This window comes from Aythya fuligula, chromosome 20, assembly GCF_009819795.1.
Source record: "Aythya fuligula isolate bAytFul2 chromosome 20, bAytFul2.pri, whole genome shotgun sequence".
Taxonomy (NCBI): Eukaryota; Metazoa; Chordata; class Aves; order Anseriformes; family Anatidae; genus Aythya; species Aythya fuligula.
The window spans coordinates 10,153,616-10,180,078 of NC_045578.1; the positions used below are offsets into that span (position 1 = coordinate 10,153,616).

Genomic DNA, 26,463 nt, shown 5'->3' on the forward strand with positions numbered 1-26,463 from the left:
TGTTTTCTTTTCCTGGGGAAGCAGGGCTGGGATGTTTCCCTCGCAGAGCATCAAAGCAGAGAAACAACAGGTTTTTCTCCTTTCACAGGGCATCTCCAAAGCAGGGAAGGCAGCAGGCTTCCAGCGCGCCTGTGCCAGGCTCAGCACCTCCTCACTGCGCCGGGCTGAGCTCCCCAGCTGGGCACTAAGCTCAGCCGGACGGATTTCACAGCAGGTCGGGCTTCCAGGGGCAAATTTCTCCAGGGCACGATCGCTCGAGCCAGTGCCAAGAATCCCTTTGGTGACAAACGCTGCGCGTTTCCCCCTCCGTGCCCTCCCCGGCACCGCTGAGCAGAGAGGAGGGCAGGCGGCGGGGAGGCCCCTTCCCCTTCTTGCTGCCCACCTCCTCCGAGCTGCTGCCGCCCCCCAAGCCCTTTCCCAACACGCAGGGAAGGTGGCCTTGGGGACAAAGCCACCCCCGAGCTCCCGGCTGCCTCGCTGCCATGCCAGTCCCTCCTGCTTCAAGCCCCAGCTCCTCACAAAATGTCTCCGCCGCTGCCTGCCAGACCCAGCTCCAGGCTCCCCGGAGCTGGCTGGCGCGGCGGTGTGGCTGGGAGAGGCTTTGAGGCGGGGGGGATCTATCTTTATCCGCGCCGGGAAGCGCCATGTGCGGCGCTGGCACCGTACGAGTAATTAACAATAATGAAAAGTTGGGGTTGCCATGGATATGGTGTTCTATTTACAACGCGCATCTCGCCCAGCACCCGGACCCGCGCAGCAGCCCCAGGAAATCAGGAGCCCATTCACAGCCCCGCCGCGTGCTTTTTATTTTTAACTGGAGCTCTGCAGCAGGGCCGCAGCATGGGGAGCAGCACGCGGGGCTCCAGCGCTGCCCCTCCTCACCGAGACCCCTGGGCAGCTGCCAACGGCACGGAGAAACCCAGCAAAATATTGTCAGCCACCCCAAACTAACCAGTCACGATGGTTTTTTGTAAATAATAATAACAAAAGATGGTCCCCACGCACCATTTGAGAGCTTTGCTGCTGGCAGGCCCTCGTTCCAGACCCTGCTTTGAGGTCGGTGATACTTAGGGTGAGGAAAATAAAAAGGAGCCTGCCCGTGGGTTTGTTCTGTGCGCGGGGCTCTCCCGCACGGTGCTCGGGAATGCCAGAGCTCGTTGGCACACTGTGGGCTCTCTGCTAAGGATTACAGTTGGTTTAATTAGAGACTCAGGTGAACATGAAAGATTAAATATGGAACAAGGCTGGGGAAGGATGGGAAGGCAGCCAGTTCGGGTTCACGTGCCTATCTGGATACCGGCAGCATTAATTACAGCGGAGCTCCGGCGATAGGGAGAGGCTGGAGCTGTTCGGTCCCTGCACCTTCTTGGGCACCTCTAGCAGCCGTCACACGGGGTGCGTGCACGAATCTTTGGCGCTGTTATTTGCCTGTCATTAAAAGCATCAGTCCTTTTTTTCCTCTGACAGCTGCAGCCACAGCAGCAGCAAACACCCTCAGCCCTTCGGTGACTCAGAGCCGGGAGCTTTGGGCTGCCCGGACCGGGTCCCGGGGGCTCGTGCAGCCCCCAGCACAACCCCGGGCTCCCCAGCTCCCGACGGACGCGGCAGGCTGTGGCGGAGCAGATAACACTGATAACAGAGTCACAAAAAGCCCCAGTTCTCGTGCCTGCTCAAGTTCCCTCAGGTGGGGCCGGTGAAACCTAAACCGCCACGGGCCAGGCCACACGCCCCAAACACGTCAGCACACCGCAGCGGTGCCGGGTCGGAGCAGCACGGGAACCCAACAAGCATCAGAGGGGGTAGGAAAGAGCAGGGGAAACCCGAACATGGGGGAGCACTCAGGGTGGCCCAGCGATTTGTGGCTTGGGAAATCCCAGGAACTGCCTGGTCTGCACAGGTCGTGTCCTCGCAGCACAGCGGGGCAGTGCTCTGGGGACAGCTGCCACCGCGTCCCCAACAGGGGCGAGCAGGACTGCGTGGGCTGCATGGGTGCTGTTTGCTAAACACCAAGCGGGGTTTGAGAGCATCACCACGTGCAGGCAAAAGCATGAGCGAGGAGGCTGGAGATCCAGGAGATGTTTGAGGCCCCTGCGGAGAGGCAGAGACCCCAGCTTGGCTGCCCCGGAGGTGGGTGGTGAGCAGGCTGGGACAGGAGGGAGCCGTGGTGGGAGAGGTGCAAGGAGGGATGAGCGCCTCGGGAGGCTGAGCTGCCGGCCACGTCAACCCCTCAGCCCTCACCTCCCCGGGGCACGGGGCACCACCACCCCCAGCCAGGCCATGCACACACGCTGCGGCTCGCGTGGCTGCTCAGCCCCGTGACTCAGTGTGCCAGCACCCGGATGAAGCTCACCCCACCCTCCCGGCACCCCGGCACCCCTCTGCACCCAGCTTCTTGCTGAGGGAGCTGCCAAAACATCCCGCGTTAGGGGGCCCTGCACGATTCCCATCTCCGCTCGCCCTTCTGAGCAGCCAGCAGTGCAACAAGGGCACCCCTCCAGCCACCAGCCGTGGCAGAGCTGCTTCCTATGACCCCACAGACCCCGCCGTCCCCCACAGGAGGAAGAGCAGAGGGAGAATTGGCCCCAGTGCGTGGTGCTTTCCCGTGCAGGGATGCCCAGGCTGCCAGGGCGAGGCGCGAGGCCGTACCCGTGGTGACTCAGCCTTGGCACACGCGGCTCCCCGCGGCCGGGTGCACCACGCCTGGGCTGCGGAAGCCCTTCCAGCATTGGCCTCATGAATCAGAGCACCACACGGGCTCCACAGCATTCACGTGCCTTCGCAGCTGACTGCCGAGGTGGCACCGCGGCCACCTCCTGGGCTCCGTGGGCACGGGAGCTGAGCTGTCCCCTGCCAGGGGTCAGGGAGCACCGAGGACTCGCCCCATGGGTTGGATACACAACCTCTCTGCTTCCCTCGTCGCTTGAAAGCGAGCAAAAATCCTGCTGTGTTTTGACATTCTCCTGCCTCCCCAGAGAGGCCTCTGGTGACCTATATTTGGCCACTTAAATCATCAGCGGTGACCTAAAGCTCAGGTTCTGTTTTTCCCCATTAACAAGCCGTAGCCTGAACGCCTGCTCAGGGTTCCCTCTGCTCCGCGCTGTCACCTCGCATCTAACGAGAGGCAGCCGATGGCTCCTCAGCTGGATTTTTCTGCGGGAGATCACTCCCTGCATCCCCACTGGCGGGCTGGGGAGCAAGGAGGGGAAGGCAGCACCCCAAAACCACACCACAGCCCCCTGGGTGCCCCGAGGGTGCCGCTCAGCAGGGGCACGCACGCCGCAAGGACAGCGAATGCCCGTGCTGAGCGGTTTGACCGCCCTGCCCTGCTGTCAATAAGGCAGGAGGTCCCGCGGCCCCAGGCCTCTCACATCAGGCGGGGTCCCTGCGCCCTTCCAGGGCCGGGTAAACTCTCGTGTAACCATGGAAACTGGAGAGGATGGCTGGCGGCGGGCGCTGGATTCCTGCGCGCGGCGCTGGGGCCGCTGCGGAAACCGGCGATCTGCTCCCCACTTGGGCGGCCGCGTGGCCACCGCTGATCACAGAGCAGGGCAGGAAAACACCCCGGTGATTAAGCTAATGACCCTAATGACCGGCTGATGAACTGTGGGCCAGACGCACCCTTCGGGAATGCGCCCAGGACTGCGCTGTGCCACGCTCACCCCGGGGATGACTGAGCCCTTCCTGGGCTCGAGGATCCTCTTTGAGGCACCACTGACCCCAAACACGGGGCCTCGTGGAGGGGGCCTGGTCCTGCTGCACCTCTCTTGCCCCAGCACCGTTTTTGTTTCTCTTCCAAGGGGAGAGAATCAGAATCTTTAAGGTTGGAAAAGATCTCCAAGATCACCTGTGGCCCAACCACCCATAACGCACAACCCTAGGTGTCTAGGGGAAGGAGGGGAAGCCCCCCATGAGCTGCCACCATCCCACACAGCCAGGGCAGCAGAAGAACACGTCTCTGGTGGGGACCAAGGACAAGCAGGGCCTGGAGTGCCTGGTGGCACGCTCCCCTCTGGCTGAAACTGCCCGTGTGAGAGCCGCCCATGAGCAAACCCTGCAGAGGGGCTGAGTGCGGGGAGGAGATGATGTTTCCTTTTAACTCCCGTACCCGCTTCATTTGCTGCATCCTTGGGTCAAAGGCCTCCAGAGTTTCCCTCTTTGCCTGCTCTAACACATGCTGAAAACACAGAGCTGCTGGCAGGGTGAAGGTTAAAAGCCCAAATTACACCGGCACTAAAAGCATCCATCCACCGCTGCACGAGTAGTTAAGAACCACCCGTGACAAGCAGCCGGCTCTGCCCAGGAATGCATTTCTCATTTTGTGGCAGTCAGAGGACAAGGGGGATACGGGGAGGGGGTTGTTTGCTTGGTGCTTGGACGAACACTACGAGGCGCTGAGGCTGCCACCCCTAAAAAACATCCTCATGGCTCTCTGCGCTGCCCATTGCTGATGCCCCCCGGATTTGGGCTGTGAGGGCTCCGAGGCACAGTCCCACAGCCCCCAGCAGACAGCCAGGGAAGGTCAGTCTGTCTCGCAGCTCCTCGGCAGACCCAAAATCTCACCTCCGAGCCATCTGCAGAGGGAAACACCTCGAAACCCGCAGGGGTACCCCGACAGCCTACCCACGACCTAACACCCTGCTGTGCCCTCTGCTCTCTGACCCAGGGAAGGGCGTGCAGTGATTCCCATGCTAGGGGAAATAAACAACCCCAGCTGTGTCCACGCATGCCGAGAGCCAGCCCCGGCTGCCAGAAGCGCCAGGGACGGCTCCATGGCACCGGGCAGAGGGGACCTGCTGCCCCAGGGTCCATCCCTGCCCATGGTGTGGCTCCAGGGGCAGAGGAAGAGCAGAGCAAATCTGACGCAAGACAGAGGCAGAGCAAAGCTCCGGCTCACGGAGCCGAAATCCTTACATTTTCGTTTTTTGGCCTTTTGAGGTTTTCTTAATTTGTCTATTTTTGTTCCTCACCCACCTCCGCGCTGAATGTGATGAGCTCCTTGGCTGGAGAGGCAGGGTTTTAAGGAAGAGCACTGGCTGTTACAAAGCAGAGAGGCTCTTGGAAAAACAGCCTCTGGAGCAATAAACAGATTTGGTGCTGAAGGCTGTGAGGGACGGCTCCATCTGGGCTGCTGAGTCACGAAACCTACTGAAGTGAGATAAAAGCCAGAGGGCTCGGAGGTAAGGGAAGCTTCCTATTAGGGATTTTTGCTATTTTGGTCCAAACACACGACGACAGCAGCAGAAAACGAACAAAACCGAGCCAGGGTGGCAATGCTTTGGAGACTGCTGGCCAGGCGCTGGCAGCCGGGGGGTTAAAGCGGAGGCTGCTGCCTCCTCCTCCTCCTCCTCCTCCTCCCCTGTGTCAGGCCAGCTGAGCTCACAGGCTGCTCCCAGCACGACATGGTGGTGAAGGCAGGGGGGCGCAGACCCCGCCAGCTTCGCCTCGACTTCCCCAAAGCCCACCCTGCTGCGAGAGAAGGGACCCCAGCCCGAGGTGTCCCCTCAGCCCCCCCTTGTCCAGCTCCATGTGTGCAGGGAGGTCCCAGTCCCCAAAGCATGGGCTCAGCTCCAGCTCTATCCTGACACTGTCCCCTCCCCATGGGGACCCCACCAGGTCCCCAGAGAAACCCTGCCATGTCCCCCCCCCCATGCTGGCAAATTCCTCATGGGGACACAGCACGTCCCACCCTTAACAGAGCCCCCACCGCGTCCCCACACGGTCACATTCCCTCAGGGACCTGCCATGTCCCACATATACCCATCATGTCCCCACAGGGACTCTGCCACATCCCCATCCCCACAGGGCCCCCGCCATATACTCCTGTCACGTTCCCAGGGGGACCCTGCCACGTCCCTACGAGAACCCTGTTAAGCCCCTAGGCTGTGAAATTCCCACGGGGACTCCCACATGTCCCCACACTGACTCCGTAATGTCCCCAAAGGGACCCCACCACATCTCTACAGGGCCCCTGCCATGCCCCACACTTATTCTTGGCATGTCTCCACAGGGAACTCACTGTGCCCCACACATGCTCTTATCACATCCCCAGATGGGGGGTACAGACCCTGCCACAACCCCAGAGGGACCCTGTCATGTCCCCAGACTGTCACACCCCCACAGGGACCTGCTGTGTCCCCTCATGGTCCCTGCCACATCTCTGTCCCCACAGGGGCCCCACCACATCCCCACAGATTGTAATGTCCCCACAGTGACACCCCTACAGGGACCCTGTTGTGTCCCCTTATGGTATTTGTAACGTCCCCACAGATTGTGTAGTGTCCCCATGGTGACACCCCTACAGGGACCCTACTGTGTCCCCTCATGGAATTTGCAGTGTCCCCACATGCCATAATGTCCCCACAAGGAGTCTGCTGTGTCCCCTCATGGACCCTGCCACATCTCTGTCCCCACAGGGCCCCCACCATGTCCCGACAGATCACGTAGTGTCCCCACACACTGTAATGTCCCTATCATGACACCCCTATGGGGACCCTGCTGTGTCCCCTTATGGCATTTGTAATGTCCCCACAGTCCCCACACACCGTAATGTCCCCACAGTGACACCCCACAAGGACCCTGCTGTGTCCCCTTATGGCATCGTAACGTCCCCACACACTATAAGGTCCCTATCGCGACACCCCCACGGGGACCCCTCCGCGTCCCCCCCTGTCCCCACTCCCCTCAGCGCCCTGAGGGGGGGGGCGGGCCGGGCGCCATCAGCTCCGCCCGGGGGGGGGGGGGGGGGGGGGGCAGAGCCGGGCGGGCTCGGCCCCGCCGTAACCGGGCAACTGGCACCGGGCAACGGCCACCGGGGGGCGGGCGGGGGGGCGGGCAGGAGGCCGGGAAGGAGGAGGGAAGGGAAGGGAAGGGAAGGGAGGAGAGGCGGAGGGCGGCCCCGGCAGCGCCGCGATCAGGTGGCAGCGCCGCGACGGAGCCGGCAGCCGGCGGATAAAAGTGCTGCCCGCCGCCACGGAGCCCAAGCGAGCCCCACACGGAGCCCAGGTGAGGGTTGCGGGGCGAGAAGGCGTGTGTGTGGGGTGGGGTGGGGTGGGTTTGGGGGTGGTGGGGAGCTGGGGGGGGTGCCCGACCCCAAACGAGCTCCCCCACACCCCCCCCCCCCCTTCCCCGGGGCCGGGCAGCGCCGCCGGATCGCGGGGCCCCCCCCCGGTGAGGGTCCCCAGAGGGTGGCTTGGTTGGGACCGTGCCTGAGGGGGCACCGGGAGAAGGGGGGAGAAGGCAAAACCCCGCTGCTGGCACCCAGCGGGACCACCCCTCCAGCTCCGTGCCAGGGCTCGGCTCTTCCCTCACGGCACCGGGTGCTGTGGGGCACCCCCAGCCCTGCCTGGTGCCTATGGGGGTGCTGGCACCCCCTGGCACCCCACTCTTAGGGCACCCCGCTGCCCTACAGCCGGCCCCAGAGCCCCGCCGGCTGCGTGCGCGGCCCTTGACTCAGCTCTGGAGCCGCTGCTCAATGCCTGGCATGTGGCTGCGGGCGGCCGGCGGGGATTGCAACCTGCTCGACTGGACAGCGGGTGAGTCCTTGATCCCTGACGGATGCCCTAATATCACGTTGCGAGTTCGGTTTATCCCTAACGCCGCCGCCACGGGAGCGGCGGAGGGATTAGCGCTGGCCAAATGTTGTCTCTGCTTGTGATACACCGGATCGGCTGTCCCTGCCCTGGCAGGGAGCGGATTCCTTCCCCCTGGGCCTCGCCGTCTCCCTCCAGGCGTGCCGCTGCTCCCCGGGGCTGGGACGGGGCTGGTTCTGCCTTCGCAGCGCCACAACCCCAGTTCCCAAGCGGTGGGAGACCAGTCCCCGGTTTGGAGAGCTCATGCCGGGTCCCACCAGCAGGATTCTGCCAGCAGGGCTTGGCTGGCAGAGCCCCGGTGAAGATCAGGAGGGTGGCAGCAGCACAGCAGGTTGTAACCAACCTGTGCCCAACACACAGCCCCTGCCGCTGTCCTTCCTGCCTTGAGGGCCTTGGGCAAGGGCACGAGCAGCCCCACTCCCTCTGGAAACAAAGGTGAAATCCCAGGGATTTCACCCAAACCCCAAGGGATCTGCTCCTGCCTCTCGCAGCTCCTCCGTGTTGGGCAGGACGATGCTGAGAGTCGCAGGGCTCAACGCAGTGCTTGAACCCAAGTGAAGGCTCAGAGCTGGAGAGCTCAGGCTGGTTTTGTGTTCAGAAATAGGCTGGCTGTGGGGGAAATAGTCCTTAAAATTGGATATAATGAGAGGGAAGACAAAGTGTGGAATGCTGTACAAGAGAAAGAGGGCTGCTTGAGCATGTTTGGGGAGGCTGTAATGGCTTGGAACCAGGCACAGCACAGTTGGGGTCCAGGTAGAAGGCAGGACCAGGAGAGCGAAGCAGCAGCCCAGAAGGCCCAGCGGTGCCATGGAGAAACCTTCCCGGCTTCCTACCACCGTGCCAGGCCCCAGGAAGATGCGGCCACCCCTTCCTCCTGTGGGCAGGTTGTTTTCCCCTCGCCAGCCAGGTTCGTGCCTCAGGTCGGTGTGGGAGCTCCTCCCAACCCCGTCCATGGCCAGTCCCCAGCCTGGCCACGTGCACGCTGAGTTACGGCTTCAAAGAGACGCTGAGCAACCACAAGGCGAACGGAAACGTCAACACCTAGCAGGCTCTGGCGTTTGGAAACAGGAGGGAAATCCCCGGAGCACGGCCCCAGGCCTCCAGCAGCTCGGGAAGCGAGCGGGAAGAGGGCAGCCGAGCTCGCTGCCCACCCGCACTCGGGCACCGTAGGCTCACGGGGCACCCCCTGCTGCCTGCCTGACCGCTCAGCTCCTCCTGCCCAACTCCTCTCCCCTTTTAGAAAACAAGAGCAGCCACCGTGGGGTATTTCTCCCCGCAGGACAGCTCAGCAGGTGCCTCTGCGTGCCCCAGCTCCCCGCGCCAGGCTGGGTTGCCCGGCATCCACGCGGGGCATCGCGTGCCCCAGCGAGCCGTGGTTTTCCCCCCTGTAAACATCGCAGCCCCCCGCACGGAGCGCGGCTGCGTGTCTCCTCCTGTTGGGAGCGGGAGGCTGAGCAGTAATTCAGCGGGCCAGGCGTCCCTATTCATGAGGGAAATTGGAATTCGCTCGCTGTCCCTTCTGCCGAGCGCCCGTCCATACCAATCCGAGCGCGCGGGGCCTCGAGCTCTGCACCAGCAGCCCAGGGGGGTGCTGGCCCCGGGCTGCTTGCATGGGGAGCGCCTGCTGCTGCATGTAAACTCGATTTCCAGCTAATTGATTAAAATCGGCCTCCCTTCCTGTTACCCTAAGCAACCCCATTGATGTGCTCACAAAGTGACCTCATTCCTTACAGCTGCTGCGGGCAGGAGGCCGGGCACAGCCAGCCCGCTGCCAGCCCCGCGCGCTTTCTTTGCCTCCAGCTCGTGCTTTTTGCTCCTACAGCCCCTGCTGAACCACCGCAGGGCCTTGGGATGAGGCCACAGCCCCTGCTGCCCTTCCCTGAGGGGGATCCCTCCAATCCCTCCACCCCAGACCCATCAGCCAGGTTCACCAGGGAGCATTGGGGCTGCCCAGGGAAGGCTCGGAGCGCACACCAGTTGGCAGAGCCCCCAGAAAGGTCCGGGCGAGCGTCAGCATGGAAGTACCGCACGATTTCCAGGGAGCGAACTCACAGCTGCCTTCAATTTTATGGGTTTTGAAGTGGGCCAGCGGGGACAGTGCCAAGCACGGAGGTGCTCCCCCAGCGCACAGCTCCGCCGCGTCAACGAGAGGCGAAGCCTCCAGCAGCATCCAGGAGCCGAGCAGCCCCGGTCCTGCGAGCAGCCAGCCCGGCCCCGTGTCATTCAGAGCTCAGAGGAGGTGGTGTCCCTAGGAGGTGGTGTCCCTCTTAGCTGGGGCTGTGCAGGGCCAGGCAGGGAGCTGGGGAGCTTCTGAGCTCCGCCTGCAGCCCAGGTGCCTTCACCTGGAGCCAAGCAAGCCGTGCACTTCGGAGCAGGGGATCTCTCCCCGCTTGCTTTGAGAGCAGAGGATTAGAGAGCAGTCCCTGGCGTTCAGCTGATGGCACACCTGGCACCGCGCACAACTGTAGGAGCCGGTTCACGCCTCCTCAAGGCTTCACGCTGGTTTTTAGGGAGGTTTCGTGCACCCAACCCAAGTTTTTAAGCAAGGTGCAGATGGCCACGCTGCTGGGCTGGGCCCTGCAGGGGAGCCCCCCGCCTCTTGCTCCGAGCAGCAGACACCGAGCGCAGCGCGTTGGATCACGCCAGGAGCTCCAAAATAACAGACAGCTTTTTTTTTTTTTTTTCCCTTTAAAAAAAAAAGACTGTTTCTCATGCATAAAATCAGCCTGCTGGTTGCCGAGGGAGACCTGTCCCCGAGCAGAGCAGCTGCATCGCCCAGCAGCGCATCAATCCCCGCGCTCCGGGTCGCAGCGGCTCCCCACCTCCGTCCTCCCCAGCAGCCGGGAGGGCTCCCCCACGGCGAGGGCTCTGCGTGGAGCTGGCAGGCCCCAGCTGCCAGGGGAGAGGAAAGGAGAGGAAGCAGAGGCGAGGAGGAGGCGGCAGGGAGCGGCGAGGCGCCCGTGGGCAGGCAGCCTCACGTGGGAGACGGCAGCGAGCAGGGAGAGGCGTGCAGGCAGCGGGAGCAGCAGGCAGCGGGAGCAGCAGGCAGCGAGCAGGGACCCTGGCTGCTGGAGCAGGTAGCAGCCCTTCCTTCAGAGCCTTCCAGAGCCTCAGCCACCTGTGGGTTGTTGGTTTTTTGTTTTTTTTTTTTGGTTTTTCCTGCTGCTGTTTCGGTGCTGGGAGAGCAGCGAACAGAGGAGCCGCGCTGTGTGGATGCGCCCAGCCGGGTGAAGGCAGGCACTGCTCACCCCTTGCCCCATCCAGCCCCACCCAGGTGCTGATGACAAACCCTTCCTCCTCGCTCCTGAGTCACAGAGGTGCCTCCTGCGTCCCTGCTGGCAGAGCAGGGGCCTGGCAGCCTCCACACACAGCGGCAGAAGGGGCAGAGCAGCGCTGGGCGTTCAGCAGTTAACCCGCGGGCATGCCCTGATGCTCTGGGAACACCACCATGTTTTGCCGTTCCTCGTTAACCCCTCACACGTTCGCTCAGTGCATTACCCTGGCTGAATGCCTTTCCTCGGGTTGCTGAGCCCAGGACCTCCTGCAGCCGAGCCCTGCGAGCCTCTCGTGGAGGGGAGCTGTGCGTGGAGCCCAGCGCCGAGCCTCTGGGAAGGCAGCTGTGTGCACGGGGTACCCGGTTGTGCTGGGTGCTGTGCAGGCAGCCAGGCCTGCCCAGAGCTTCAGGAGGCAGGTTGTTATCTGATTTAACATCTGACAGCTTCCACCCCGCGCTTGCCCAAGAGGGTAACGCGGCCTGCCTGTAGGAACCAGCACGGGGTTCCCCACAGGCGCGAGGTACAGCCTTTGTCACAGCCACATCTCCCCCTGCCCTTCCCATTTCCCCTTCCCAACCCAAACTGCTCATCCCTGCGGTGACGGGGGCACGCTGCTGGCTCTCAGCCACGCTCCCGAGAGGGGCCTGGGGCACCCACAGCTCCAGGAGCACGGCCACGGACAGACAGAGGCAGCGGAGCAAGCGGCTGCCGAGGGATGGGAAGAGGAGCAAGAAGCCAGCAGGTTCAGCACATCCTCACTGCCCAGGGCTGCCCAACGGCCCCAAACCCACTTCAAGCTCCCCTGGACGCGGTACGAGCGAGGCCTGACCCCGGAATGGCTGCAGTTTGTGCTCTCTGCTGAAATTTATTTTAAACGCCGTTCTCCGAGACCATTTCCAAAGCAATTTTCTGTTCAGCCTGGCTAGGAAGAGCCCTGAGCAGACTCATTCATTCAGCGCCTGCAATATTGACTCTTCTCTTTACTGCAGCATTAGAAAGCATTTGTCATCTCTAAAATGAATAACTTTACCTCTCCTGGGAAGGGGGAGAAGCTCGCTTCAGCACTGACATTTCATACACCCAGCCCACAAACCTGCCTCGAATCCCAGATGATGCTCCGGGAAAGAAACCGGGGGCTCCTGCTCCTCTGCCTTTTGTGGGGAAAGCACGGCTCCTGCTTCCCCTGGTCCTCCCCGAGCACTCAACTCGCCGGGACACCTCTCGGGCCCTGCCACCCGCTTTGCTCCGCAGTGTCCCTGCTGTCCCCAGCGCCACCCAGCCCTCCTGAGGCCTTCAGGGAAGAGCAGAACACCGAGGGCAGCAGCAGAGGCTGGAGCAGGCCCAGCCACCCCTCCGGGGATCTGGCCACCGAGTGAAACATCTGCAGGACCTCAGCCAGCCCCGAGGGAGCCGGGGAGATGCTGGTACCTGTGCCGGGTGTGTTATTACCACGCTGCTGCCACACAGAGCGGTACCTGCTGCAAGCCTCACTCCAGTCACTTAGGAACAAGTCAGTGCCTCTGCTCTCAAGCTAAAAGAGCCCTTAAAAATCATCCAGAGCAACAAAGAAGTCGGAGAAAAGGCACCCAGCAGCCCCAGAATAAGAGGCATGAAGTTCAGGCTTGCCAGCTCATTGTCTGAAGCCCAGTGAACGAGGCCCTCTCACGGCCCAGAGACCGCAGCGTGCTTCACTGTAACCTCTGCCTGCGTTTGCCTCAGCCTTCTGGGCTTTCAGGGGTGTTTCCAAGCCTTTCTCAGGAGGTCCAGGGACCAAGAACGTTTGCCTGGGGGAATTTCAGCCTTCATTAACAGAGCTGTGTTTTGGGAACTGAAGCGAGAGGAGGAAATCCCAACTATGCAAGATCTGGGCCAGAAGACCCACGAGCGCTGCCAGCAGCGGCCTTTCTGAGGGAGCAGAGCATCTGATATTCAAACCATCACACAGGTGCTATCCTATCACTTCTGCAACCCCTCTCACTGCGAGAGGAGCTGCTCTGCCACCAGGAAACCAAGCTGGTGTCTCACCCAGCTGCCCCACGGAGCGGGGCACAGGCAGCCTCGCAGGGCTCAGCTTTCACGGGCTCCCCTGCGGCAGGGCACCTGCCCCACGTCCTGGGGGATCCACCACGGAGGAACCACACAGCTCAGCCTCTGGGTACAGCAAAAACAGCCACACGAGCTCGCCAGACTTATCCCACGCAGCGACGCAGTGTGCTGGAGGCACCGGGCGAGGAGATCCTGAAGAGATCCAGTCCCGGGGCAGAAGCGAGGTCCCTGCTGCAGCAGGGGCGGGGGAAGCAGCACCACAAACCCCTCCTGAGGGGAGCTGGAGGCTTTGCAGACCAGGGTTATCTCCGGGCTGTAATTACCCAATCACTTCCCCCACCCCTCGTTAAGCAGAACCCTCTGGTCCCTGGACCCCAGGGACCCCGTGCCACCGGGGCTGGGGAGCCCCAGGACCACACTCGGGGTCCCCAGCGGGAGGAGCAGCAGCAGCAGCCGGTGTCTGTGGCTGAGGAATCGCGTGGCAGAGCCTGGAAGGGGTTTGCTGTGGGTCAGGGCTGTTGCAAGATTAATTAGCCTGTTAATTGGAATCAGCACAGCGATGAGGGTGCCGTGGCAGGAACACCTGGTGGCAGCCAGCCCACCAGCGAGCCTTGCTGCACCCCGAGCCTCTCCTCGTGCTTGTAGGGAACAAAAAACCCCGGTGCTGAGCTGGCAGCGGGGAGCTCTGTGTGCTGGGGACCCTGCTGCCGCCCCAGCACCACCACACAGGTACGGGTGGCTCGTTTTTTCAGCTGGTTCCCTTGCCTTTTTTGTTGTTGTTTTGCCTGGAGCAGCGGTTGGGAAGAGCCGTGTCGCTCCTGCCCTGGGAAGCGCCGCGCGGAGAGGGGCAGCGCTGGGTCACAGCGGGGCCGTGCCAGGAGGAACGGGGTGCCCTAAGGAAGGCAAAAGGCATCTCGTGGGAGCGAAACAGCAGGATGCAGGGAACCTCTGGCAGAAGCTGGCTGGGGCCAGGCGTGAGCATTAGGAGGAAACGCAGCTCCCAGGGCAGCTGAAGCCTCTCAGCGCCACCTGAAGCAGCCGCGCCGCGATCAGCCCCTCGGAGCCCCACCAGCCAGCCCCAGGGAGGTGGCACGTAGCCGAGACGTGGGCCTGCGGGCACCCTGCCTGCGCTCCCAGCTGGCCCCAAAACCACCCGGTGCCCTGCTGCTGCTATCGGGGCTGGCGCTGCCATCCCTTGTGTCGCTCCTCCCGGCTGAGCGGTGCCCCCACACGCGGGCAGCTCGCTGCCAGCCCCGGCGGCTGCAGAGTTTGCCGAGTGAGCCCAGCCCGGCACATGCAAATGCCCGGATAAGTCGGTGCCTGCCAACAGGAACCGCGTTATGGAAAGCAGCGAGGCCCTTCCCAAGGCACCCCGAGTGCCCCGAGCCCCCGAGGGGCTGCAGCGAGCGCCTGCGCGGCCGGCTCCAGGCAGGGACGCCGCCGGCTGTCACAGCCCTGCTGCCAAACCTAACCCTGCTCTCACCGCCGAGGCCATCCGCCTCGTCCATCTTAACGTTTTTAAGACCAAAAGGTTCTCCCTGCTGGCTTTTGACACGTTAGATCTCGTCTTTTAATCAAAATATAAATCCTTGGGCTGAGGAGGAAATGTGCACAGCGCCGGAGAGCGACGCACCCTGGCACGGAGCGCAGGAGGGCAGGATCACGGTGAGGAGGGCAGGATCACGCCAGCACCACGTGGAGCTGGGGCTGCAGGACCCCGTGGGGACACGGCTGTCATCTGCAGCCCCACGGGGCCAGCAGCATGCACCGACCGGGGCTGGCTGGGGCCTGGGGTGCAGCAGAGGCTGCCTTCAGGCTCGCATCTCCTCCAACGGTGACGCTTTGTGCCCGAGGACTGTTGGTGTAACAAAACGCTCCCTTCTCCCCACCACCTGGCACCCGTGGATCAAACCAGGGCTGGCACAGGGGGCTCAGGCGCTGTGCGGTGCTCCCAGAGGTGGGGTGAGCCCCGCGGGTGGGCCTGGGGGCTTTTGAGCAGCCTGTGGAGCCGTGCCCTCCTGTTTGCTAAGGCCACGTCCCAACGGGACCCGATGGGACTTGAACCCTGACCACCCTGCTGGCTCGTGGCACCGCGAGGACTCGGGCAATGTTTCTGTTCAGGTGCCGTGCGTGGTCTCTCTGAACCAGTGACAAATGAGCAGACGAATATCTGGGTTCAGCACCTTGTAAGAGAAACCTGCAGCGTGTTTGCGGGTCACCTCCACGCTGAGGCTTCCCAGCCCTCCCGGAGGGAGGCGTGGAGCTCAAAATCCTGTTTGGCTTTGCCTTCTGCCTGCTCCCAGCTCCACCAGAGCTCCCGGCCCGCCCTGCCTGCCGGCAGCGCCGCGGCGAGCGTGCACACCGCTGCCCTGCACCCGCGGCCCCAGGCCCGCTTCCCCTCGCTCCGTGTCATTTCCTTCCTCGTTTTTTGGCCAGGTGCAGGGAAGCCGAACCCTGTCCTGCTGTCCCCAGGGGCTCGGTGGCTAGCCGTGGAGCGGGGCTGGCTGCTTGGGGCTGCTCCGGGGGCAGGCGTTGCTCACGCTCTCCCTGCGTGGGCTCCTGCAGCGCGTCCCCGCGGGCGGCTCTGCCGCTGTTCCCGTGCTGCGCCCACGCTTCTGGGATTTGTTCATTTTGGGCGAGCTGGAGGAATACAGGAAGGGGATGCTCCCCCAGCCCTCTGCTTCCCCGGGGAGGGATGCTGCAGCTCTTGGCACCAGCTCTGCCCCTTCACGCTTCTCCTGCGATCCCGGCACCTCTCCTGCTGGCGCGGTGCTGGGGACAGGGAGCTTGAAGCACAGCCCTCACGGGGGGGTTCCAGGGGAGAGAGCTTTGGGCACTGCCTGAAGAAATGCAGACCCACCCCAGGGCTCTGGGAGTAGGAGAGAGCTCGGTGGCTGCTGAAGGCAAGGGTATGTTTGTAAGGCTTGTGATGGAAGAGGAAAACCCCAAACACTTCCCAGGTGTCCTGGGTGCAGGGAAGGAGGACTTAGAGTGAATTCCTGGGATCCTGGCTGGGCCCACAGCCTGTTAACTCCCACCTTTTCTTCTCTTCCCAGCTCAGGGCTGGACACACACCGCGGGACATCCCAGCATCAGCAGCCCTCCACATCCGGGTGCCAGTCGGTGATCTGGAGCAGCTTGTTTCGGAGTGTAAGTGCCCAAATCCCCTGTGCTGTCAGTAACAGACCTCTGGGTAGGGATTTCCCATGCTCCAAGACCTCCATTCCTTTGGAAAAACACCACGTTCACCGCTGCTCCAGCAGGGTGGCTGTGGTGGGGGGGGGGCTGCAGGGGAACCTGGGCGCTCGCAGCTGCAGCAAAAATCTTCCTGGCGGGGCACGAACCCTCACAGCGCCCGCACTTGGGGCCCACGGTTTCAGGAGCTGCTCAAGTAGCTGCCAGCAGGGAACAAGCCACAGAGGAGACTGTGTTATGCTCGTTAAGTTACCATACTGCACATGCATGCCAAAAATGTGCTGGCAGCGCTAGCGGCTGCTGCTGAGACCTGCCGGCGTTTCCCAGGGCCCGGGCCGCCCGCTGCGCCGTGGTGCCAGGGTGTGCGAGCTGCAGGCAGAGCCTTTCAGCCCTTTTGGGGTCCCAGGTTGGCTCTGCCCCCACCTCGGCCTTTCCTGGGAAACAGGGAAGGAGAAAACAGGTAGGGAAAGCAGCAGGGAGAGGTGGCACCTCTGGGAACCACCACGGTCCCCTGGGGCAGGCAGCGCTGCTCTGGGAGCGCTGAGGGCTCCGAGCCTCAGAGCTGACTGCTGGGGGCAGGCACCTTCTGCCCCCCAGCACCACCCAGAGCCCTCCACAAGGAGCCCGAGGGCACCACGGGTGGGCTCAGACATGGCTGGGAGGTGCAGCAGCAGCTCCGCACCCCCCGGGCAGTCCCAGCTGGAGACGGCGCAGGTAGAAGTGACTCGCAAGTTATTAACGCTCCGGGGCTCGTCCCCATGCTTACAGCTTCTCCGCTGGCTTTGGGGAAGTCCTAAAGGAGTAGGGGAGATGAAAGCAGGTATTTTGTTTTGAACTCCGGCCTTTGAAATAGCAGGAGTGCCCAGATCTCATCCTTCCTGGGGCCCGCAGCAGGCGAACCCAAGCCTGTGCAGAGCGTGGCTCTCTCCAAAACATTCGTCAGTCATTACGGCAGCAGGAAAAGAGCCTCCCTTGTCCCTACCTCTGCTTTGGTTTTACTCTCGGCTTCTGACAGAACCAGGTCACTCTTTCCACACTTCCTCAGCCTCACGGAGAGCCGATTAGCGATCGAGATGGACATGACTCACCGCCTTTTCTAATGAGCAACTTTCCTATGTTTATGTATTTTGGCAGGGCCTCTCGTATACCTAAAAAAAGCAGGGTGGCACTGGGGAGAGGGCAGGGTAAATTGCTGGCATCTGTATCCAGCCTGAGCCTCTCACCATCCCCTTGGACTCCAGCCAGCTGTGAAGTTGCTGCTTTTGAATGCGAAAAAGGTGTAACCAATCTTCCATGCGCTAATCTGGCTGAAATTCTGTCCGGGCCCACAGGTAGGCTGCCTAAGCCCTTGACGAGTAATTGGACCCAATTAGGCTGGAAGATTTTTTTGTTTTGTTTTGTTAATATCTGTCCCCTGGTAACAAGCACTGCACAAACCCAGAACAACCTTACCCTGCCGAGGTTTGCTGAGCCCACAGCGGGGCGAGTGGGGTTTTCCTTCTCTTGCACAGACGTGGTCCCGGTGGACGGCCGCCCGCTCACCCGGCCTTGCTTGTGTTTTGCAGTGACGAAGCGGTGGAAGCTCTCGCTGCCCTAGCCCCGCCAGGCCAGACAATCCTTCCCTTGGCTGAAGATCCCGTTGGATCCCTTCCCATAATGGAAGTGTGAGTGCCAAGATCCTCCATGACCTCCAGAAGCCACAACTCCTTACCGAGAACTCTGATGGCTCCACGAATGCTCTCTGAAGGTGCCCTCGGGGGCATCGCCCAAATCACCCCCTCGCTGTACCTGAGCCGGGGCAGCGTCGCCTCCAACCGGCACCTGCTCCTGTCCCGGGGGATCACCTGCATCATCAACGCGACCATCGAGATTCCCAACTTCAACTGGCCCCAGTTCGAATACGTGAAAGTGCCTTTGGCTGACATGCCCAACGCCCCCATCTCCCTGTACTTCGACAGCGTGGCCGACAAGATAAACAGCGTGGCGCGGAAGCACGGGGCCACCCTCGTCCACTGCGCGGCCGGCGTGAGCAGGTCGGCCACGCTGTGCATCGCCTACCTGATGAAGTACCACAAGGTGTCCCTGTTCGAGGCATACAACTGGGTCAAATCGAGGCGCCCCGTTATACGCCCCAACGTGGGCTTCTGGAGGCAACTGATAGACTACGAGAGGAAGCTGTTTGGGAAGACGACGGTTAAAATGGTACAGACACCATATGGCATCATCCCAGACGTTTATGAGAGAGAGAGGAGACCCCTGATGCCTTACTGGGGAATTTAATGGGACTGCAGGAAGCACAACAGAAGGGACACGCTGTTCGGAGTCGGCCAGACTGGAGACATTCCCTTCTCTTTCTACAGCCAACTTTGGTTCTTTACCATACAGCAGAACCTCAACTGATTCTCACCTCACTAACCTGCAAGGCCAACGGTTCCCTTCGACGCATTTCTCTCTACAGGGATTCCCCATCCATATTTCTCTGATTTAGCAGAACGAGGTCTCCTTATAAGTTTATTCTCCTTTCATAAACCTTCCCTCTCTTTTTAGTCAGTTTATTAGTATCCTACGAGGAAAGGCCTAAGAGGCATTTGGCAGAGTTGATGAACAAAGTGCGCTTTGTGATGCGGTAGCCTGGATATTTCTTTAATAGCTTGTTTGCTTCCTTGCAAAATCCTGTAGTGGCTAGGGAGCGGCGCTAGCACAGAGCGAGAGAAGTCCTGCTCTAAGGCAGGGGGTTTTACCAAGAGCCAGGAAGGAAGGAGTGGAGTTGTGTTGCTAGTGCTGGTGTTTTCTTTAACAGCTGTAGTGACTCTCAGTATATAGTGTTTGAGATCTTTAGTCAGCTCTTAATCTGTATTAAAAGTCAAAAAGAGTGAAGTCAGTCCGTGTCAGCCACAAGTAAAATAAAATCTGAAAGATTGGAATCAAAATAAATACAAAGTCCTTTTTCACTCATTCCATGCCGGGGCAATAGTCCTGGAGTACACTTACACTTCTGAAAACCACTGGTGTTTTTTGTGGGTGGAAAGTAAACAGAATTTGTCCACGTGTGGCTCAAGACAGACGTGGGAGGTTAACCCTTCCCGCACTGACCAGCCAAAGAAACGTTTAGGAAACTGTGTGCATGGCCACCTTCCAAAAGGGCTGAGCTGTGTTTTCTAACGTTCAATCAACCAGTAAATTGGAAGTAGGTAAATCTGCTTGATTACTTAGCTCTAAGTACGGTCGTGATCTGCCTTAGCCCATTTCTAAAACACTTCATTATGTCCTCAAGGTTATGTTGCATTCTAGAATTATTCTGCACAAAGAGGCGATCTGTGAAACCTCCCGGACGAGGATGGCTTTATGGAGAAGGCTTTGCCTTGTTCTGTTCGCAAGGAGAAAGATTCCAACCTGAGAAGTGGGAGAAACCTTCCCGTGGTGTAACCACTGCGAGCCGAACACCGCTCCTCTCCCTGCACACAGCGGGGACCGGGTTTCGTTACCACATCACCAGAACAAAGCAAGCCCCTTCCTCAGTGAGACGTTTGTGTCCTCTGCTGCATCTCAGAAGGAGGAGTACGCAGATTGCTGGATGCTGAGATAGCTATCTGATTTAAATGAGATTCTATACTTGTAAAAAAAAAAAAATCAATAAAGATTAAACAAGAACATGTGTTGGCTTCCTATTCAGAACTGTGCTAATGTATCTGAAGTAACAGTGGGAACACGGTGTAATCCTGAGCAGGGGCTTGATACGAGTCCTGAGCAAAATAACGTGATCTGTGCCAGTCACTGGGCTGATCTGTTCTCAGTCCATCCAGGGGGCCTGCAGCTCCTGACCATCACCATCAGGACAGCCAGGCAAGTCCTTTGGCTATTCCAAAATCAGTTACTGCAAATTCCTCGATACTGCAAGGTCCAAAAGGAGTTTCCTACATGCAACTACAGCCCCTTCCACCTGGAAACCCTTCTTTTACCTAGGGTGCACTTGGACAGAACTGCAATTGAGAAAGCCAAAGTACTTTAGCACCATTTTTCCTAACATCAGTGGATGCATCTCAGAGCAGTCCTGCACCGACAGAGGAAGTCTTTTTCCCACTGAAATGAGTGAGTTTTTTTTGCCATGAGCTGTGACCTGGTCAGGTTTTGCTGGTTGTGTCTCTTGGCAGTGCAGTGACAAGCAGACTGCCCATGTAAGAACTGCATTCTGCTCATCTTCCTCCCCAGTTAAACTGCACCAGGGCAATGGTAAGCAAGAAAATGAACGAGAGATTAAAAATGAAGACTGATAATTAGTCTGCAGACATTCTGAAAGCATGACGTATTGGAGGGGAAAAAAATCTACTTTCCAAATTAAACACCTACAAATTGACCATGTATAATTTAACAATATTATAATATTAATAATATTGTTTTAAAATATAATTGCCTGATAAAGCACATCACGAAATAAAGAATTCATTAATAAGAAATACCCAGCAAAGAGTATATTATGGAGAATTGCCTCGGTATTAATACTTACTGGTATTTCTCTGCACAAATTCCTCGTTCCAAGAGCAGGTATTTACCTGAGTGTTTTTCCCCTCAAAATCAATTTTTTCATCACGCATCCTTAAACTTACAGAGACCAAAGAGGAGAGCACAGCACAGCTCAGACTGCGGTAAGCACACCTGCTGGGCTCGAGGGAAACCTCGTTCTTCCTGCTACCCATTCTGGAAAGCGCCCACCTGCAATTGTTTCAGAGTGGTTGGATGTTATTTGGGGAGGCATCTTGCAGATATGAGCCATGAAGACGACTTTGCATACACAGCTTCACGTGAGGCCCTTTTGGTCGAGCTCTTTGAGTTTCTCCTGAGCCAGAGGATGTTTCTCAGCCCTGATGCCACCTGGGGAGCGCGGTGGCAGCTCTGCTCCTGCAGGCAGGGCCAGGTTTTGTCCAGCTGTACCCCAGAACAAGCCCCTCCATGGCTCTGTCGGGAATGAAACGGGTTCTTTATTGAAATCGAGGTTTGAATCCCAACAACAGATTTGTAAGTCACTGCAAGAATTAAGGGAGCGAACAATTGAGTACAAAGTCAATTAATAACACTTTCCCTCCTTGGATTTAAAATGTCTGCAGTGACTCCAGCACAGCGCAAACTGAAACAGCTCCAACACCTAATCACAAAACCGCTTCTGGAAGACAAATAGCATCTCCCCAAGGGGGAGAAAAAGGAATCACAATATGAAGAGACGTTTTCTGACCACTTTTCTTCATAAAATTATGACATTTATCTTTTAACATTGAGAACTGGAATTAAATACCGGCCCGGAGATCAAAAAAATCTTTCAGAAAAAGCAGTTAGTACAATAGCAGCTTTTATTGAAAAGGCAGTTTTTGTTTCAAGTTTAATTAGTCTGACATGAAGCTAACTAGAAAACAGCATTCGTTGGGTTTTACCGAGCTCCACTCGCCCCTTGTTTCTGCTGCACCGCTCTCAAGGAGCTGCTGAAAGCAAACCCAGGTGAAGGGAAGCTGCTGCCGGAGCTGAAAATTCAGAGGAATGTTCAAGAGCAGGATGTAACAATTCCCACGCCACAAATAACCTCCCAGCTGCTACACAGCAAACACAACAAGCTCGCGAAGGTACTCGAAACAAAACGCGACAGCGGCCGGGCAGGACACGGGCTGGAACAGTTGGGTTGCTCCCGAGCGCTCCTGCCACCGAGGAAAAGCCAAAATGCACTAAGATAGCACAGAAGCATCAGGAACACAACTGGGCAAAATGATATAAATTAAATCAAGCAAATGAACAATCTCTTACAACTCCAAATATACACAAATACATAGAAAAATCACTTTTCATAGGTAATCCCAAGGCAGCTCCAGAGAACACACACATTAAAAAAAAAAGGAAGAAGAAAACCAGTTTTTCTTTTTTTTTTTTTTTTTTCCTAAGGAAAGAGTACATCCAGCAAGAGGAGCTGTATTTATAAAATTCAGCACAGCCAAAGCAGAAGGCAGCATGGCCATTAGCCTGTATGCAAAGGAGGCAGGGGAACATGGTCTGGTACAATGCACTGTAGAAAATACTGTAACCTTGGATACAGATTGCAAGGACACCGGGCTCTGGCTAGCAGTGCGATGGCTGAGGAGATGCTGAATGCAACAGTGAGTCATTTTAATGACTGGGGTATGGGAGTGAAACGATCCTCGTTGTGCAACGCCTTTATCAAGGGGATCTGCATGTAAAACATTTGATGTATTCCCATGACGTAAAGGTGTTCAGAACAACGGCTCCGGCTTGTCACGAACGCATTAATATTGCCTGCTGCTCTCCCTTCTGTAGGGAGCAAGTGCCTAGCAGTGTCATACTTCAGTAAGCTCTGCTGCAATTACAATTGTAAATGTCGATTCCTTACTTTTATGGGCCAAAAGCCACACTGGCTACAGCTTAGAGAGGGAACTTGCTTAATAAGTACGTGGCAAGAAAAACATCACTGGAAAAGGCTTTTATGACAGCACATCTCCTGCATTTGAAATATTGGTTGCTTTAAGTCTCACATTGTGGCCTTTTTTTTTTTTTTTTTTGTGGCATTCTCTTTTAATTAGAAAAAAACACGTACCCAGTTAAGTGTTCAGGAACTGTGGTGGAAGCCCGTGCTAACAATAAATTCCCTTTTCCCAATATAGCATTTTCATAAGCAGCAGCAGCCTTTGCGTCAGCCAGATACAAAAACCACTCGACAAGTCCCCTTGCTAGCAGCAAGGCGAGGCATTTGCTTGAAGCCAGACAATGCTTAAGTGCTTCTGTAGCTCAGCGTGCAAAGGCAAGTGCTGGCTTACTGTGCTGCGCAGCCCCCGACCATCAGTGGGAACACTTCCACTGGTCCCCAGCAGCCCCTAATTACGAGGGAAACCGATGGATGTGGTCAACAGCTATGGTGTAGGCTACTGGAACTATTTCACACCTAATATGTGAATCAGAGAGCAAGCAAAGACTGACTGCTTTTTTCTTTTTTTTTTTTCCTCTTTTTTGATAATTACTGGGCAGCAGAAGGCAAGCAGTCACCATCGCACTATTGAAAATCTGCCACTTGATTAGCTTGAGCTTGCAACTGGAGGCACAAGTTGCTGAGTTTATGAATAAGCTAATTTCAGGCAGGAGAAAGATTTATTTTAATTTGGGTAAACAAGGGGCCGGACACCTAACACTCTTATTAGCCAAGATTCTTTAATTTGGCATAATTAATTGTGTAGTATAGCTAATTCTTCTTATTATTTTTTTTTAAATCACAGACTGGCTGAGGCTGACAGGGACCTCAGGGTCCCTCTGGTGCCACCCCAGCCCCACATCCAGGGGGCTGCTGGAGCTCTCCCAGAGGAACCCCCAGCCCCTCGGGCAGCCTGTGCCAGGGCTGTGACACCTGCAGTGTTTCCTGATAACCTCCTGTGTTCATTTGTGCCCATTGCTTCTTGTCCAGGCACTGGGCACCACCAAACAGAGCCTGGCTCCATCCCCTTCGCATCCTCCCTGCAGGTGTCTATAGGCATGGATGAGATCCCCTCAAGCCCCCACTTCTCCAGGCTGAACATCCCAGCTCTCTCAGCCTCTCATAACAGGAGAGGTGCTCTGGTCCCCTGAGCATCTCGGTGGCCCTCCACTGGGCTCTTCCCAGTTTGTCCAGGTCTCTCTTTTACTGGGGGATCCAGCCCTGGGCACAGCGCTCCAGGTGAGGCCTCACCAGCGCAGAGCAGAGGGGAACGAGCACCTCTCCGGACCTGCTGGCGATGCTTTGCCTCATGCAGCCCAAATACCACTGACCTTCTTGGCAGCAAGGCCACGTTGCTGACTCGTGTTCAGCTTGGTGTCCACCAGGCACCCCAGGTCCTCTTCTGCTGAACCCCATGAGATGTTTGTCAGCCCAAGCAAAGATTACAGAGTAATCTTGTGCCTTGCAGTCACATCTGCCACCTCCTTCAGGGTTTGTGGCTGCCCCCCATCACAGCCCATGGGCTTGTGACAGTCCAGTTTGCTCAAGTGCTCCCTGACCTTATCTTCTTCCACCAAAGAGAGGGCAATTTTCCTCTTTGTAATTTTGATTTCAGCAAATAATTACTTGTCAACGTCAGCTACTCGCAATGAAGGCAAGACTAGCTTGAAAAAGCTGTTGATATCTTTGGAGAAAAGAGATTTTCTAGAGAACTGAGTTAAACTGAAGTTAAAGAATGAAGCAAACTGAACAGGATGTATAGTGGTAAGGCTCTTAAAATAACGCCACGAAGCTCCCAGTGGGTTAAAGTTCTGTAACTATCACTGCAGCTGATGGCACTGTCATCATATTGAAAGAAAGAAGCAGTTACTTTAAGTTTATGGGCAACACTTTGTGATGGTCTGTCATACTAATCTCTTCCTATCGGATAGGTGTACCTACCATAAGCAACAAAATGACAGCCTGCCTCAAAAAGCAGTCTGCTTAAGCCCAATTTTTGGCGTTAGATCACACCCACCTGCAGTAGGAGCTAAGGGCCTCCTTGCACTGCCAGTTCTGAGTCAGGAAAACACGTTCTCACAGACAGCACTGGATTGCACAAGTTAGATGCATGCGTCCCATCAGGGGAAGCAGGTAACACACAAAAAAGGGACTATATACAGGAGCAGACACACAGTATCAGTGGAGTCCAGTTTTCAGCAGTGATGCAGCCACACAACTACCACAGTGTCAGAAGCGTAACAAACCACACCTGTAGTCCAGGACAAGTCCAAGAGCAGACATTAGCCAGTATTTACAACAGAACAGCAAAGATTTCTAGTTTTAAAATCCAGTTGTCCGTACTAAAGAGTCCAGATATGATAGAGAAAATTTAAACAATTTTTCCATGTTCTTAACCCCCAGTACTAACCAGTTAAGCATATGAATACTTCATAATAATTTACAATTCAGAACAGTTGAAAATTTAAATAAACAATGGCTCTCTACAGTCTAATTCCTTCCAAGTCAGTAATTCATTTTGCCTTGGAAGTTACCATGACATGTGCATTGTATGCATTGTAATAATGTAGCAGCAAATATTTAAAGAAAAATATCATGATCCAGCCACCCAAAACATTAAGAAAAGATTTGTTTGCAAATATGTAGTCTTTAAGTGTCACTTCCATGCAAGTCAGTCTAGCATTTCAGTTTGTCTTGGAAACTAGGTGCTGTCCTCTCACAGAGGTCTGTACACTTGGACAGCAGACTGGCTTTTTGTTTGTTTGTTTCACAAAGACCTACCCGCTTTCATATTGAGAAAGAAATGCCACATTTTGTGCCACTCCACCTTTTTTTTTTCTGGTTATTTCTGAAACCCAGCCATTTCAAGTACAATTCTTCACGGGGAACTTCCATATGCGAGAGTGGCTTTAATCCACTGTTGTACAGAAATCAAAACAAAGCATTTCAAACCCTAGCCACAGCTCCAAGAAGCCTTTCCACTTACTCTATCGCACCATTGACCCCAAGCGAGGTGCATTTTCAGACCCGATACTCCACCTTCAGTGTGACCGCTTTCAGAGCAGGTCGGGCAAAATGAGACCCGGAGGCTTTGGCTCCACGCAGTTGATCCAGAAGTTTGCACAGCTGGCGTGGTATTGGTGCCCTCCATATGCCAGCTTAAAATTATCCGTTTCTGAATTAAAGGCCTAGAATAACAAGAATTGAAACAAGTATGACAGTCTTATCTTCTCCAGGATATAAAACAGAGTGGAAAATGGCTATCGCAGAGGCGTTCACCCCCAGATGGCACAGCATGGCAGAACCTGGGCTCTCTCACTATGAACGAGCCATCTCCACTTGCAGAAGCAGAGCAGGCAGACAAATATTTCAGTTTAGTCTGCAGAAATGTTTGCAGGTGGACAAAACCTTCAGCCACCACACCTGATGATGCTTAGTCTGCTACACAGTGTGTGAGAGGGAGCCACTTCTCTCATCTGACACCTGGTAACTAACTCATCTTGTTTCATGTGTCCTCTAGGAAACAAAACCTTGTTCTGCTGGCTATCGCATTTATTTTACAGGGTCAAATTCTGCCATAACTTAGGCAGGTGCAATTCTTGATATTAGCATTATCCTACCATACTGCTGGCTCAGGTTGGTCCCCTTTTTTTCTGGTAATTGAATCTGCTTTACAATAGGAGCGCATGAAGCCATGAACAAGCTTAAAGCATCTCAATGTATGTTGCTAGGAGATACTGCTTAGATGTGATGGGAAAACGAATTTTTTTTTATTATTATTTTTAAATAAATCTAGACTCTTGGGGATAATGTTGATTTTTTTTTTCTTCCAGTTCAGAAAGAGAACAGTTAACAGCTGTTTCTACTTCAGCAGCATTCCCAGTGCTTCACAGCTACCTAT

At 56.8% G+C, this 26,463-nt stretch overlaps 2 protein-coding genes across 9 annotated transcripts in view; one reads left to right on the forward strand and one right to left on the reverse strand.

Moving 5' to 3' along the window:
• The first annotated feature begins 6,889 nt into the window (after positions 1-6,889).
• DUSP14 (dual specificity phosphatase 14) lies at positions 6,890-19,756 on the forward strand. The gene is made up of 3 exons (XM_032201067.1): positions 6,890-7,002; positions 15,967-16,060; positions 17,671-19,756. The coding sequence occupies exon 3, from the start codon at positions 17,789-17,791 to the stop codon at positions 18,383-18,385; it is 597 nt and encodes a 198-aa protein (XP_032056958.1). The 5' UTR covers positions 6,890-7,002; positions 15,967-16,060; positions 17,671-17,788; the 3' UTR covers positions 18,386-19,756.
• Positions 19,757-22,641: 2,885 nt separating this feature from the next.
• Positions 22,642-26,463, reverse strand: part of SYNRG (synergin gamma) — a 40,932-nt gene continuing 37,110 nt past the window's right edge. For 6 of the 8 annotated variants that reach the window (XM_032201076.1, XM_032201084.1, XM_032201083.1 and 3 more), the window contains one exon: positions 22,642-25,750. In XM_032201076.1, the coding sequence (XP_032056967.1) occupies positions 25,619-25,750 (132 nt within the window). In that variant the 3' untranslated portion in view covers positions 22,642-25,618. The remainder of the gene's footprint in view (positions 25,751-26,463) is intronic. The other 2 variants (XM_032201081.1, XR_004254100.1) reach the window with 2 other exon arrangements.

Excerpts from the sequence above, each read along its gene's own strand:
- DUSP14 (XM_032201067.1), top strand. The coding sequence starts at position 17,789 with ATGACCTCCAGAAGCCACAACTCCTTACCGAGAACTCTGATGGCTCCA.